Raw genomic sequence first — 17,512 nt, forward strand, 5'->3', positions numbered from 1 at the left:
AAAAAAAGGAGAAAAACTATAATAGAAAAATTCGAAATATGTAGGTGAAAATTTGATAAAGAAAATGATCACAAAAAATGTTAAATAAATTTACTGGCTTGGGATTTGAAGGGGAAGTGGATAGTTACGAATCCTTTTAATTTAATTTAACACTTGTCTTTCGCTTACACAAATAGGTTCGATGGTTTTCTTAAAAGTAAATATGCAACATATAGCTGTCCATGAGAAAAACATGTGTTTTCCAAATCTAGACCACAATAATGGACATTGTTTGGCCTCGAGACTTATTTATAGACATGGCAGAAGCTAAAGGAACGAACTGTAACCTTGTGAATGATATGGTAGAATCTGACGGTATCATTGGAATTTGTGCGAATAGGACCACTTTTCCTTTAAACTTTCCAGTTAAATTGGTTGCTTCGAGAACATTTCCGATGATCTTCTTGATGACAAAACGTGAACCGTTGCATAATTGAGATGGATTCAAATTACGCTGCACAATACTACGTGAATCAATCTTTAATCGAAGATTATTTGTTGGCATTCCAGGTATATCTAGTGAATTAAAAAATTCAATTTGAAAATTTACACACCATTTTCATTAACAAAAGTATCGATTTACTTAAAAGACATCAGATTGCCTGGTAACAACTGTATTATCTGGAAGTTAATTTCGTCAACATCACCATTTTTGACTGTCAAAATAACCCGATGATTAAACCAGTTATGATTTAAGCAATTACTCTGTATATCTGGTAAAATACTCCGAATCAATTCATCATTTTCCAGAAAACAGTACAGAAATAGTCTGGCAACTTAATGCATTGTGTATATTGCAGTTCTATCTTACCGTTCCCATTATTTAGTCATTGTTCGGAAAATATTTGTGCTGATGGGTAAAAGTAAAAATTTGCAAACGTACGCGCATGTTTATGGTCAATCGAAGTGTTTCAACACTTTGTCGTAAGAATGATTGTTTACAGGTGTTAAGCTCATCCACGAAAGTTAAGCTAATTATAACTGGTACGGTCTGGCGGAAACCACAAGACAAAAGTAAGAGAGCTTCACTAAAAAATGTATCATTGCCGTTTAAATATTGCATATTAAGTCATCCCAAATTATTCATTCCAATATCCTTTTTTTATATTACATTTTGAAATAGTGAAAATTACTGTATTTGCTTTCTTATAAACAAAATGTACAAATAATTTAGCCTCAGCAACTTGTGGTGATTTTCTATTCAATTGTAGCTTATATGAAACGCTTTGCAGTTTGACATAGCGCCATCTATTGAATACCTACTTAATCCAGTCAACAGATGTTGCCGTCTGTAAGAATCGTTTGGAGCTAGAAGATAATATAATAATATAACATTGCGATCATAAATTAAGATGTAAGCTTTTCTATCTTATAAGTTGCATCAAACTGCATAAAGTGTACACATTTGATTAAAATCGATTAAATAGTTAAGGAATCCATCAATAATATGTGTTTAAGTATTATGTTCCTACAGTCTAAAGATGCTTTGAAAGATTGCTCCTAACAATGAACTAGACTGGATCAAGATCATGTTCCACTTTTCTACAAAATTTTAAATTTTAAATAAAAACAAAACAATTTAATTTTTAATTGCTATTTTGTAGCTTTTTATTGACGTTTCAAGAATCCTCCTTTAAGAGCATTGATGCTGGGGCTACCAAGAGCGTAGTTGGCGTACCTTGGGCCGTATGAACCGTATGAGAGTCCGTATTGGTGGGAGAGTGGGACTGAAGCGGCAAGAGGAGCTGAGTATGATGAAATGATTGGAGATGAACGGTAGACTGATGGGGCAGCAATGATTTGAGCAGATGCGATTGGAGCAGATTGGTAAACTGGAGCTGAGTGGTAAACTGGAGCTGAGTGGTAGACTGGAGCAGCAGCACGGACAACTTGGACAGCTGGAGCAGAGTGGTAGACTGGAGCAGCGGCACGGACAACTTGGACAGATGGAGCAGAGTGAACGTATTGCACTGATGGGTTGGAGAGGTAGCTTCCAGAGCTGTAGAGTCCGTTACCGTAAACGTTGTTTCCGGCTAAGTAACCAGCGTTGGCAACAGCCACAACAGCGAACAAGCAAATAAGGAACTATAGAATTATGGAAAAAACAAACGTTATTGTTAATATAAAAGTTCTATAATTTCTAAACCTAAGTAGAACTTACGTTCATGGTGATAGGAATGTTCTGTTAGTTCGGAGTAAACGAATAGAATGATCTCCTTTTGAATTAGGAGCCTATTTTATACAAAACCAAAAATCAAAGAAACGAAGAATCCAAGAGAAAAATCTAGAGCAATTACTTAATACCTTCTTTCGTTTTGAATTAATTTTTAAAAACAATTTATCAAACAATTAAAAGGTAGACGACACCTGTTGATCTAAAAAAAATCTGATTTGATAAATTTAAATTGGCAATTAATGCGCCTATGAATACGTATTTTATTCAAATAGTTTTACTTTGTATCTCATTATCTGATTCTTTGCACAAAACGTTTATAGAAAAACCCAAAACTTGTTTTATTGTTTATGTATATCGGTTAACTACATTATGTATTTATTAACTTTGGATCGTAAAATCACTGGTTCCATGGTACATAAGAGCTCAAATGGTGGTTTCCTCTTTACAACAGGATTCTTGATGAGTATATGCATATTATGTGCCCTAAAATTTGTTTGGCATGTAGAAATAAAGAAAAAAAAGGAACAGAAGAAGAATTTATTGATTTCATCATATTTCATAAATAGTCTACTAAACATTTTTATCTTTCAAACACGGATTTCCTTGGATCTACTATTATAGAAACCACACCCCTGGATACATAATTCTATGAGTGAAATTTTAAAAGGGGTTTGATTTATTCTGCTTCTACTGTTGAAAAATATCCTACACTGTCAAGTTGCAAAATGATGGAGTAATAGAGAAAATGCAATTCTAGATATTTTGTTTTACAATATATTTGGATCTCCTTTGATTTGACAAGGTCTACAAATATTGGCGTATTTATAAAAATTACTTTTTTTGAACAAGCCTCTTAAGACCAGCGCCATAAAGTTGAAGAAAATTCTAATATTTTAATAGTAATTTATTTTCCCCCCTTGATCCCGATCAGATCACCTTTTTAATTGCTTTGAGTGAAATCCGGCTTTATATTTGGATTTATTTTTGCGATCCAAAAATTTGTTTTTTTTATTTCACACGATGTGTTTTGTAATATTTGGTAGCACATGCAACCATTTAACTAAAAACAGTGTTTCCGCATTGCTGCTATCATTTATCAGGAAATACATAGTTTTTAATTAAACGAAAAGTTCAATATTTATAATAAGTGCACAAAAATATATCTGTGACTAAATACTATAACTTTCCATAAAAATTGAGCAACAAAATCACAATTGAATAAAATGAACGAAGGGCAACACTAATCTAAACACCAAATAGTTAAATTTAAATATTATGATCCAAGCTGTTTTATTTTCTTGATCAGATCAGTTTTGGATCATTGTGACAATAAAACCTGCCTAATGTCAACATACATTTTTTTTTCAAAAGTATTTCAAACAATATTCCATTGCCATGCAATTTAATTTAAAGAAACTGTTATCTATTTGTCAATCTTCTTGACATATTTTTGATCACTGCCAATGGAAATTAACCGATATCACTGCTGATGTTTTAATATCTTTAAATAGTTGACAGTTTCTTGGAATGGGTTTTTAAGAGGTTTCATATTAAATAGCAGCTGTCACTTTTGTAACTGCAACGTTTGACATTTAACAATTAAGAACTAAAACGTTACAAAAAAAGAGACTAGGATGCGACCCACACTGATAACTTATGATCCGTCCCCGTCTGTCGATTTTCCTAGGACTTAAACAAAATAAAATTATCAGTACTTTGCATGAGATAAAAAATGTGAAGTCAATATCTTTCTTTGTTCTCATAATACTTGAGTAGAAAACCATTTCTTATTACTATTTTGTTGTCTTTGTAAGTTTTCAATTGAATTTTTCTAAAATTGTTAACTAAAACTTTGCAACTATATTTTGCTTGATTTTAATATCTGTTTTTATTCATGACATGTTTAATCGAAAACAATTTTTTATCAACATTTCTGGATAGGTTTTATTTAAAAAAAAAAATTTAATTTTCTAAGAACAACAAATCTACAGTCAATATCTTCTTCATCTATTCTCGAGATATTCGAATCGTAAATACATAAGTGTCCACCAGTTTTGTGTTGTATTTTTTGTAACTTCTTATTTGTTATTTTAATTTTTTACATGTACAACAATTTTACATGTAAGAACAATATTTTCTATAGGATACAGCTAGTTTAAATGCAATGCTGCTTAGGTACTCGGGTCGAAAATCAATTTTTACCAACTGTTAATAGTGTTTTTTTTTGTTTTTATTGTCTCATTTTTGTTAATTTAACAAAATGCCAAAAACCTTATTCTTCGCTGTATAAAATTATTCTGAGGCCCTACTACTCAATTCTACTATTCGAAACTCTTTCGGATTCTACTTTTAAATCGTACTACGTATGAAAGTTGAATCGGATGCCAATTTTTTTTTTTTTTTAAATTTGTACTTTCAAATGAATTTCGAATTGTTTAACAGTTTAAAAACAAAAATGAAACATCAAATTTTTCGACAGTAATAATTATTATAAAAATGTACATACATAGTTGGAATTTGGTTTAATTTGCAAAGAAATGAAGAACGGTCTGAACAAATTGAATGCAGAAAAATAGGAGATAAACCTATAATAATGGAGCTACGTGAGAAAAGGTTTATGCATATATATACGGTAGAATATTTGGACGCATTCTTAATTAAAAATATGTACATACTTTTGTTTTAGTTTTGTTAAGAAATATCGTTTTTCTTAAGACGGATTTAAGTTCTTACTTAACACCATATCATCTTACATAAATACTCGCAGAAGACAAAATGCTTTCCCGATTATCATTACGTTATCAGCAGCATTGAAGTTTTTGGCAACAGGAAACCAAATCGGTGGTGACAAAAACGCTGAACTTTTACCGCGAACCATGTCAAAAATACTTGCGAAGGGAAACTCCAAGCCCTATTTTTCTCAAAAACCACGAATTCCCGGTGTAATTGGGGTGGTAGATGGAACTCATATTCAACTGATTCGTCTGGCTATGAGTGAGCATTTCTTACAATTTGAAAAAAAGAACTTCGCTACATAGTTCCTCGTTTATTCAAAAGTTCATAAGAATATAGTTGGCACTACTAGAACTATTCGATTCTTGTTGGTTCGAAAGTAGCCAAATAGAAACATAGTACCAATTTTTCGAATTCGAGAAATTTCATTGTAGAATCGAGTTACATAGTAGGGCCCCTGTTCTTAAAATATTCGAGTTGACAAACATTTTTGCTTCAGCTTTTTGATTTATAGGAAAACCGTTAGTTGATTTATTTTTGAAAATTATACTTATTTGGTATCACGTTACATTAAGAAGTGTCTGAAATGCGAGTCATATTGATGGCTTCCTATTGGTGACCGCCAAAAATTAATCAATGAAACTGTTTGTGAAATTTATCATTCACAGAAATTTAAAGAGAATGCACTTTAAATTTAATATACTGCAATTATATCAATACAATATTTCTTTGGGATGAAACAACTTTTATGATAATATCTTCTTTTATTCTCAAGGTATTTAAGTCCGTACGTCCGTACGTTCGTGACGTTTTTTTCGTCCATATATGGCAAGTAGTAAAATTTCGTACTTGAGATTTTAATCAAACTGACCTTACAGAATTTTTTACTCCAGCAGGTGCCACCCATTTAAACCGTTTTTTACTTCCCACAGGAAGTCATTGTAATGGTCCGATTTGTCAAATTGGCATTTCTCGACATGTCCTTAGAGTCGAAATAAAAGATTTTTAGAAAGATGTCTGTGCGTGCGTGTGTACGTGCGTTCGTACGTTCGTACGTTTTTTTCGTCCTCCATAAATGTTCTTTTACAGATAATAAGGCAGAAAGATGCCAAAAAAATTACTTGGGTTGTTTTTTTACAATAGCAGTTTAAAAAAAGGTGAACATTTTGGTTAACCCTAAAAATCTCATTATCCAATAACGCTAGATTATATATTGTAACGTGATATCAAACCAGCATATTTATGAAAAAAATCCAGTTAACGGGTTTTAAAGCAAAAACGGAAACAAATAGTTGTCACCTCAAAAAGTTTACGACTAAAATATAATTTCATCTTCAAAACAATTTTATGTAACGAAAAATAATGTTTTTGACATCTGATAACATTTTGAAAAATATCTACGAGACAGTTTTTTTTATAAAAAAACAAAAACCTAAAAAAGACATTACTCAAGGTGTTAAAAACTGAATTTCGACTCAAATATCTTTTCAAAAACTTGACATAAAAGCTTTAAACTTATTTTATCTTATGACAAATATTGTTTTCAATATTCCGAAAAATTTTAAGAAAAATCGAATTGAAAATTTTCTTACAAAAATAAAAAGCCAAAAAAAAAAATTGATAGAAGTTGGTTAAAATCGATTTTCGGTTTCGATTTAATTTTATCTTATAAGAAATATTGTTTTCAACATTCGATACAATTTTAAGAATCGAATCGAATCGAATTCACAGTTTTTTACAAAAAATAAAAACCTAAAAGAAATAATATTAAAACTTGGTAAATATTTGTTTGGAACTCAAATATCTTTTCAAAAATTTAAAATATTGGCTTCAAACTGTCACAAAACATATTGTTTTCGACATTCAGTAAATTTCTTATCAAAATCCAACAGTCAGTTTTTTTAACACAAAATTTGAATCTGCAAAAAATAGTAAGTTTGGTAAAAATCGGTTCTCGACTAAATATCTCGTTAGCTAAAATAGATTTTAAAATCACACTATTTTATCGTAAATGCAAAATATTGTTGATAATTTTTAATTTTTTTTAAATGAATCAACAACACACAAAAACCTACAAACTTTTAAGCAAGACAAATCGACAGACGGGATGGGAAGTTATCAGTCTAGGTCGCATCCCAGCCTCTTTTTTTATTATCTTTTTTTCAAAAAAACAGTCGATTTTAGAAAATTTTTCTAGACGTTATTTTTGACTGCATACAATTATTTGTTAGCATTTATTATTTTTTGTTAAAAAACTATTAGATGTGTCCAATATTTGTGTTCAGTTTTTTGATTTATAATAAAACGTTAGTTGAAAAGAATTTAACTTTGTAAGAATTTCGGCATGCCTCAATATACATATATATAAACTCTAATTGAAGTGGATAGAGCGTAATTGTTTCATTAGTTATTTGGTTTAAACAAACATTTTTTTTAATTTGTTAACAAAATCACTGACTCAATTTTTGTTAAAGTCTTTTCATCGTCTTTTGATGTTATTATCTGATATCTGTAAAACAAAATTTATTTGAAATCGTTATCTCAATTGGTTCTTGAGATATTGATATTGAAATTTAAAGCGTTTAAAATATTCTGTTCGATAAATCGGACCGATTAATTTAACTGCCAATGGGAACTTAAAAAATCGACTTTTTACGGAAAATATCATTCAAAACTTTTAATAGGCCAACATATGGGATGTTATCAGTGTGCCTCACATTTCAGCATCTTTTAAATTAAAATTACAGGTAGTGCATAATGCATATCGTAAGAAATACAAAAATATAAAGCGCTATTTTATAAATAATTTTTTTTTGGTGCAGACTTCAAAAATAAAAATTGAATAATGCCAAAATTCAAATGGAAAGTGATGTTTTAGGATATTTTCTGAAAGTGTATGCTGATGGATTCAATCCGTCCAATATCTGTCAAACCATATTTCGCAAAAATATTTCAAAAATTTGACTGACCCTTATGCATAAAGAAAACTAGTCAAACAAATTTCAAGTTCTTGCTGTCAAAGTGTTAGAGATATAAATTGACCAATTAATAGTCTCTGAACAAAATTATTATTTTATGAAAGGCAAACTTAATAACATCCCCAGTTCAAAGCTTATTTCAATTCCATCCCTTTCCCAATTAAAAAAGGAAAAGTTTTCTATTGGAATAGGCTACTCTTTAACTTCAACCAACCGTGAGAACACCATTTGCTTTATTGGCTTACTTTTTTGATAAATACATTTTTTTTTATAATTTCCTCTAATAAACAATAATTTATGTAGATATTGTTTTTTAATTTAATAAAACAAAACCTTATTCCAAATCGTCTTTGTTTAAAAATGTTTCATCTTCTCGGTCGAGTCATTTTTAACACTAATATTTAAGCTATAATGACTATACTAATAAAATCAATTTAATTTAGTACCATTAAAATAATCAATACAATTTATGACGGTCCAAGAGCAAATATCTTTCAAATTAAGTTAATTTTATTATCTTTGCACAATTTTTGATTTTTATGCAAATTATATTAGAATTTATTTTGCATCCAAATAAAATTAGGTATGCAGTTGATAAGAAATTTTTGCGGATGCAGCATTTACTTAAATTAATTCAAGATCAAAGTAATTTATTCAAATTTTACGAGAATATTTTTAAAATTAAAAGAATCAAATGATATTGTAGACTTTGACCGTGAAGTTGTACAAAACTCATAATAATAAAGATTTTATTATCGATCAATACAATTAGAAAATTGGTGTTGGTCATTTTAAGTGTACCTTTTTAGATATCAGCGTTCTCCCCGATATATTTGATGATAAAATTGTCAAAGAAAGAAACATTTCTTTAAATAAAAATATAAAACTATAAATATATACATCTTTTAAGTTGAATGCTGTACTTTACAACTCTATTAGGATAAAGTGTAAAGAAAATCATGATTTTCACTACGTGTCTACGTCTTATTATTTTGATCGGGATTATTTTATGAATCAAAATTATTTCAACTTTGACATTCTTTAAACATGAATTCTCTAAGAGTTCAATTCAGTTCTCTTAGGATTATGTATTAAAAACTTTTGAAGTACGCAATCCCAAAGGTTGGGCCGCAAATTGAAAACATTTCCAAAGACACTAACTTAAAATAAAAAACAAAACATTTTTAATTTTCAATTGCTATTTTGTAGCTTTTTATTGACGTTTCAAGTATCCTCCCTTAAGAAAACTGAAGCTGGGGCCACCAATGGCGTAGTTGGCGTACTTTGGTCCGTATGAACCGTATGAGAGTCCGTATGAGTGGGTAAGTGGGACTGAAGCGGCAAGAGGAGCTGAGTATGATGAAATGATTGGAGATGAACGGTAGACTGATGGGGCAGCAACGATTTGGGCAGATGCGATTGGAGCAGATTGGTAAACTGGAGCTGAGTGGTAAACTGGAGCTGAGTGGTAGACTGGAGCAGCAGCACGGACAACCTGGACTGATGGAGCAGAGTGAACGTATTGGACTGCAGGGTTGGAGATGTAGCTTCCAGAGCCGTAGAGACCGCTGCTGTACAAGTTGTTGCCGGCGAGGTATCCAGCGTTAGCGACAGCCAAAACAGCAAACAAGCAAATAAGGGACTACAAAATATGAAAAAATGGTTATCTTCAAAAGTTCTTTATAGTTTTCGAAATGCAAATAGAACTTACGTTCATGATGAGAGGTGTGTTTTCTTAGTTTGGAGGAAACGAAAAGAATGATCTCCTTTTTCGATCCCACTCTATTTTATACAAAAAATCCAGATTCAAGTAAAACTTTTTAGAATTTTTTGTCAAAAGATCAGATCTGAACAGCTTAAGTGGAAGACCTTGCTACAATTCGAAAGTAATTATCCAATCATATGAATTTTAGACGCCTATAATATATCGATCTGAAACAACTATTCTAATACATTTTTAACAGAAACAAATGTTCATTTTGAATTCGTTATTACTTAAAATACATAGTTTACATCTCATTATCGCTCTTTTTTTAAAGTAAATCAATTATGCAGACATGTTAACAAAAAAAAACCTAAAACTTGCTTGGTTTGAATATCAGTTAAGTGTTAATTTTTTTGTTCGAATCTGTACAACTATCGGCTTTTTTTTTATTAGAATGTCTTCAAATGTTGAATTTTGTCTTGTTGTTGGTATCCTATTGTAGACATCGAAATATTTTGAGAGAATGAAAAAAGGAGGGGAATTCAATATTAGTATCGGTTTACATAAGTGAAGACGCTTGTCTTATTGACACGATTTATTACTTTTGCTGGCATGAACAAATAAGAAGATCAAAATAACACTATGGACGTCACACAAAGGAATTTAAAAAAAAAATATTTTGTGACAAAATTGTTGTACTAAAGGAGTTTTTAAAAGTTTGATGTAAGTTTTGAATGATTCTTTTTGATTTTGAAGAAAAAATATTACTATCTATATATTTTTATATCCGTAACACTTTGGCAATAGAGATCAGCTTATAATCGAGCTTAATATCTAAAATCTGAGTACATCACCCAAATTATTGAATCAAAAGAAAAGTATGGGTAAGTCTTCAATTTAAAATGAATACGCAAGTTATAAAAAAATAAATAAGGTGACTTCCTACTCCCAACCATTCCTGTGTGTGAGATAAATCAGGGACCTACAGTTTTTATGCCGAATCTGAATGGCTAATTTGACTTAGCACTATTCATTACATGAATTAATTTTGGAAGATTTGCCAAATCCCCGCAAGAGGCAGAACCCGTTAAAAAACTTTAGGTTGTACAGGCAGGGATTGAATCCAAAACCTTAAGCATGAGAGTCTTTCGCACTTACTATCACGCAACAGGTATTACAAGTTACAAATGATGTAAGCTACAATTTTTAATTTTGAAATTTAATGTCAACTTTACATCCTCTAAAAACACCTGTTTTTACATATGTATGCATATTTAGTGAGTTCAAAATGTTAATCTTTCGAAAATGCCTTGGAGTTTAAAAATTAATGTCTCCAAAGAGTCTGTTTAAAAATATTTCCTGTAGATTCTGTAATAACGCGACGAAAGCGATCGGTTGTTTTTCAAAAACGAAAGAAGTGGTGCAAAAAAGATATTAGGCATTCTGTATCGCATTTCGTTTTTATTAATTTGTTCGTTTCTGCTTCAAACCCAACAAAATTTGATTGCATACTTCTGTGGTTTCGACAGTTATCAAATATCTTGAAAGATGGGATATACAATTTTATCGATAAGTAAAACTTGATCAAATCTAATGTAAAAAAGAGGCTGGGATGCGACCCACACTGATAACTTCCCATCCCGTCTGCCGATTTGTCTTGCTTAAAAGTTTGTCTTTATGTACTCGTATCAATTTTTACCAAATTTGGGTACTCTTTTTGTAGATTTTATTTTTTATATGAAAAAACGGACTGTTGGATTTTTATATAAAAATTCCTGAATATCGAAAACAATATTTTCTGTGAAATAAAATAAATTTCAAGCCAATATTTTTAAGTTTTAAAAAGCTATTTGAGTCGAAAGTAAATTTTTACGAAGTTTTATACATTTTTTTTTAGGTTTTTATTTTTTGTAAAAAAACTGTCGATTTGATTTTTTTCAAACTTTAATTGTATGTTGACAACAAGGTTCTTTGAAAGATAAAAGTCAATTAAAGCCAATATCTCAAAGTTTTGAAAAGATATTTGAGTCGAAAATCAATTTTTACCAACTTTTATAATTTTTTTTTAGGTTTTTATTTTTTGTAAAAAAAACTGTCAATTCGATTTTTTTCAAACTTTAACTGAATGTTGACAAAAAGATTTTTTGAAAGATAAAAAAATAAAAGCCAATATCTCAAAGTTTTGAAAAGATATTTGAGTCGAAAATCAATTTTTACCAACTTTTATAATTTTTTTTTAGGTTTTTATTTTTTGTAAAAAAAACTGTCAATTCGATTTTTTTCAAACTTTAACTGAATGTTGACAACAAGATTTTTTGAAAAATAAAAGTCAATTAAAGCCAATATCTCTAAGTTTTGAAAAGATATTTGAGTCGAAAATCAATTTTTACCAATTTTTATACATTTTTTTTTAGGTTTTTATTTTTTGTAAGAAAACTGTCAATTCGATTTTTTTCAAACTTTAACTGAATGTTGACAACAATATTTTTTGAAAGATAAAAGTAAATAAAAGCCAATATCTCTAAGTTTTGAAAAGATATTTGAGTCGAAAATAAATTTTTACCAACTTTTATAATTTTTTTTTAGGTTTTTATTTTTTGTAAAAAAAAATGTCAATTTGATTTTTTTCAAACTTTGATTGTATGTTGACAACAAGATTTTTTGAAAGATAAAAGTAAATAAAAGCCAATATCTCAAAGTTTCGAAAAGATATTCGAGGCGAAAATCAATTTTTACCAACTTTTATAAATTTTTTTTTAGGTTTTTATTTTTTGTAAAAAAACTGTCAATTCGATTTTTCTCAAAATTTTATCAGATGTCAAAAACATTATTCTTCGTTGCACAAAATTGTTTTAGAGATAAAATCATATTTCAGTCGTAAAATTTTGGAGGTGACAAATTTTTTTTTTCAGTTTTATTGATTAAAAAAAAAAAAAAACCGTTAAATTGATTTTTTTTCAAAAAATATACCTGTTTGGTATCACGTTACAATCCATTATATAAAATTTAATTCAAGTCTCTAGCGTTTTTGGTTCGTAAGATATTTAGGGTTAACCAAAATTTTCACCTTTTTTACTGCTATGGTAAAAAAACCACCCACGCAATTTCCTTGAGAGCCCTTTCTGCATCTTTCTGGCTTTTTATCTGTATAACAAAATTTATTTGAAGTCGATATCTCTTCTGGTTCTTGAGCTATGGACGACGAAAAAAACGTCGCGAACGTACGGACGTACAAACGTACGTACACACGCACGCACAGACATCTTTCTAAAAATCTTTTATTTCGACTCTAGGGACCTTGAAACGTCGAGAAATGTCAAAATTTTCAATTTGACAAATCGGACCCATTACAATAACTTCCTATGGGAAGTTAAAAAACGTAGGTTAACTTATGAGTATTTCAACTTTAATTTCCTATTTTAACATAAAATTGTATTACTTTAAGAAGACTCATCACTTAGGGCTAGGATTTCCATGCAAATGCATATTTTTTGAGAACATTAAGAAGAACCGGTATGAAACAGAAGCACGAATCATTAAATTTACTTTGAAATGGTTAGTGCATATTTTTCCATATTTTATGATAAATGCATATTTTTGCATATTTATCAAAATCGAAGCAATCATACAAAAATTCGTGCCTTTAACTTCATACTTTAATTAGTTCCAGTCTAAAACATTTTTTAAATTATTTTTTCTGTGTGAGTATGCTGAAATAGCTGTAATTTTGTGGTCCTTCTTTTTTTATGTTCTTAAGTTTTATTTTAATTTATGTACATACGTCGTCGATGATCTTTCGTTTTAAACAGAATTTTTCTTTTGGATAGTTTTACATCTAAAATTTTCTTTTGAGTGGAATTAAAATAAATAAGAGATTTGTAATTAGTTCAGAAACAATGCAAAGACGTACAACCAGCAAACTTTCACCAAATGGAAAAATTGTTTTCTGGAAAATTTTAAGCAAAGGGGACTCCTATGATAAAAGATCCAAGTTTACCAACAATTTAAATCTATGAGGTTCTATCAAAACTTTCGAATTCTACGAACTCGCAGCAACTCCTTTCGTTTCAAAACACACAAAGTAATTTTAATATATATATATATATATATGAGGCATTTGTTGCCGCCGATATTCCGTTAAGTAAACTCAATAATCGCAGTTTGAGAAAATTTATTTTTAAAAGCACTATCTCGCGTTGAGCATTTAAATACAAGGTATCCCTTGACTCCTCTTGCTCCACAGCCAATTGTCACCTGCTGGGGAGCTTGGTTGGAAGCTGTAGCTTACTACGCCAAGAACTATGAAGAATTTGAAGATGTTGTGAATGGGCTTGACGACTCGGATGCCGTTGGAATAAAAAATACAAAAGAGGCGTTAAAAAACCTTCTTTAAAGAGTGAAATTATTTTCATGAATTCGAACTATACTTTCTTGTGTGATGTAATTGATCAGCTCGAGGGTAAAAATTCCTTAAACATTTAAGTGGATCTTATTGAAGAAGTTGTGCAGCATTGACATCAGTTGATATGGAGCGATCGTTTTCTATGTACGAGATATTTCAGCTACCGAATCGTCAAAGCTTCACGTTCAGAAATTTGGGAAAAAACTCACGATTTATGCAAATAAAGCATACGAAAATTATGAAAATTTGATTTAGTTAAACAAATGAATTGTGTGTTATTTTGAATATTTTTGTTTTGTTTTAATTGAAATAAAAACGTTTATTTTTCTCTTTTTATTAATATATTTTTGTATTCCTCGAATAAAGATTGAGCTTCTTTTTACAAAACCACAACACAATGTTTTTTTGCCAAACGAGTGAACCATTAACGAGGCATATTATTTTAAATGCATATTTTACATTTTTGAGAGCATATTTTAAGCCCATATTTCGGTTTTTTAAGTGCATCAAAATCCTAGCCCTACGGCATCACTATTATAGTGACAGATTGTTTTTGAATTATTTATTTTGAAATAATTTGAAAATAATTTTCTTTTATTTTCTGTTTAGGATTTCAAGCAAGCTTCAGACAAGATTGAAACCTTTTTATTAGAAAGCAGGAGCTTAAAGTTGTTAAAAAGCGAGTTCGTTAGTTCGTTTTTGTGATCCAATACCATTGTGACCTTTAATAAAATATTACATATTTTTTTTTTGTTATGAAGAGATTTTATGTTCTTGTTTTCTGATAAACATTGTAAATAAATGCAACGTAAATAGATACCACGATTTCCTTCTTAGTCCTGGCAAGTTCAAAGCCTTCTTATTATTTTATTTTTCCGTATCACTTTAAAATGCGAAATATTCAGGCATCATATTATGTCCTTATTTATAAATAACCATTTTTTAGTAAAATTCTACAAGTTAATAAATTGAAGAAGAAGAACGTCAAAGAAAATGGTGTCGTTTATTTTGTTTCGCATGTGCGAACGAAAACTGTCATTTTTAAAGTTACATGAAGCAAATTCTACGCACATGTAAAATCATTCGTTTTCTTTTGTGATACAGAATATCAACCCTGTAGTTAAAGATTTAAAAATATATATTTAATTTTATATATACAATGTTTTAATTTAAGTTTTAGTTTAGTAGACAAAATTGTTGGTATGCCGTTATTTAAATAATATTGATGTACGTTTATATTTCAATTTCAATATTATTGCGTATAAGACTTTGTGCCGAAAAAATTACAGAAAGCAGTTGATAAGTTCTTAAGAGAACTTAAAAACAAAATAACGGTCGTTTCGAGGGTACCCTTCTGAAGCAATACAAAAATATTGTTATTTTATTGAAAGAAGCTAAATTAGAAACAAACAATTATAGAATATTTAATAGAAATCTATATCGGTTCGTTTTTGATAAAATTCAAATTTAAGATTTTTGATCAAAAAATTGTATGGGGACTACTGTTAGTCTTAAAAAATGAAAAAATGGCTTACGCGAATCTGCGTATTTCCAAGTTTGAACACAATTGATATAATGGGTTTGGCTGTAGCGGCAAAAACAGAAAAATGGGCATAATTGCGGGAGTTACTTTTTTCGACTACTCTGCCATCGTAATGTTTGATTAAAATCTAGAGTTCGAAATTTTTACGAATGCATAGTAATTAAAAATATATTTACTAAAACTTTTCATAGCAACTCCAATCTTTTTCTGATGGCGTTCGATTCACTACATTAGTAGAAATATTAAACGTAACGTTCACATTTAACATTAAAACTGAAATTAAAATTTAAAGTAAAATTAAGGTTAGAAAAAAATTCGTCTACTCAAAAAATCGAAGATATTTTCCAATTTTGCTTCATTAACGATTTAACCTTAAATTTTAAAACTATATTTTCCAATAAAAATAAATAGAGGACATGCAAAGCCTCAAAAATAGTTTGGGAATTTTATTTTTCTGAGATCTCAGAAATGTCTGTATTTGCAGCAACAAGCACATTTTTTTTTGATAAACATTCGCTTTTCTACTAAAAATCTGGGAACAGTATTTGTGTTATTCGATTTTCTCAGCATTCAATTTCAATTTAAAAATAGGCTCGGATGTGACCAACACTGATAACTTCCCATCCCGTCTATCGATTTGTCTTGCTTAAAAGTTTGTAGGTTTTCGTGTTGGTTTTAAAAAGTTGTCAGATGAATTATTCTAACAAATTTTAAAGTTACCAACAATATTTGTCATATAAAGAAATAGTTTAGCTTGAAAATCTAGTTTTGTTGAACAGATTTTTATTCGAAAACAAATTTTTACCAATGAATAGATAAATGAAATTATTTTGAGAGATGTCAAGAACCGAACATCAATTTTAACCAAATTTGCGTACTATTTTTTGTACATTTTAACGGACTGTTGAATTTTTATACGATAATAAAAAAAAGTTTGAAAACAATATTTTTAAGCTATTTGAGTCAGAAGTAAAATTTTACCAAGTTTTAGTATTGTTTTTTTGTTATGTTTTTATTTTTCGTAAAAAAAGCTGTCAATTCGATTTTACTCAAAATTTTACTGAATATTGACAACAATATTTTTTTTAAAAATCAGATTAGCTTAAAGCCCATATCTCAAAGTTTTGAAAAGATATTTGAGTCGAAAATCAATTTTTAAAAACTTTTATTAATTTTTTTGTTTAAGCTTTTATATTTTTGTAAACAAACTGTCAATACGATTCTTTTCAAAACTGTTCTGAATTTTGAAAACAATATTTCTTATAAGTTAAAATTAGTTCGAAGCCGTAATTTTAAATTTTTGAAAGATATTTGAATCGAAAATCAAATTTTACTAATTTTTGTTAAACTTTCTTTTGATTTTTTATTGTTTGTAAAAACACCGTCAATTAGTTTTTTCTCAAAATTTTACTAAATGTTGAAAACAATATTTTTTAATAGATAAAATTAGCTTCAAATTTTTGAGAAGACAGTTGAGTCGAAATTCAATTTTTACCAACTTTGAGTAATGTTTTTCTTAGGTTTTTATTTTTTATAAAAAAAACTGTCAATTTAATTTTTCTCAAAATTATTCTGAATCTCAAAGTTTTAAAAAGATATTTGAGTCGAAATTCAATTTTTACCAACTTTGAGTAATGTTATTTTAGGTTTTTATTTTTTATAAAAAATACTGTAAATTTGATTATTTTCAAAATTTTCTCAGATGTTGAAAACGTTTTTTTCTCGTTGCACAAATTTGTTTTGGAGATAAAATTATTTTGTATTCGTAAAATTTTCGATGTGACAAAATTTTTTTGTTTAGTTTTTTTTGATGTATAAAATATAGATATCAAATAGAAAATTTTCACCTTTTTTTCAAACTGCTATGGTAAAAAAACCACCCACGCAATTCCCTTTCTGCCTTATTATCTGTATAACAAAATTTATTTGAAGTCGA

General features: G+C 29.1%; 1 protein-coding gene across 1 annotated transcript; it reads right to left on the bottom strand.

The window, feature by feature from the left end:
• Window positions 1-1,617: 1,617 nt before the first annotated feature.
• LOC129944978 (uncharacterized) lies at window positions 1,618-9,797 on the bottom strand. Its single transcript, XM_056054638.1, has 3 exons — window positions 9,638-9,797; window positions 9,143-9,568; window positions 1,618-2,124 (listed from the first exon to the last, which is right to left on the bottom strand). Exons 1-3 carry the CDS (start codon window positions 9,641-9,643, stop codon window positions 1,648-1,650), a joined length of 909 nt encoding a protein of 302 aa, XP_055910613.1. The 5' UTR covers window positions 9,644-9,797; the 3' UTR covers window positions 1,618-1,647.
• Between the last annotated feature and the right edge of the window lie 7,715 nt (window positions 9,798-17,512).

Source organism: Eupeodes corollae, chromosome 2 (assembly GCF_945859685.1).
Source record: "Eupeodes corollae chromosome 2, idEupCoro1.1, whole genome shotgun sequence".
Lineage (NCBI taxonomy): Eukaryota > Metazoa > Arthropoda > Insecta > Diptera > Syrphidae > Eupeodes > Eupeodes corollae.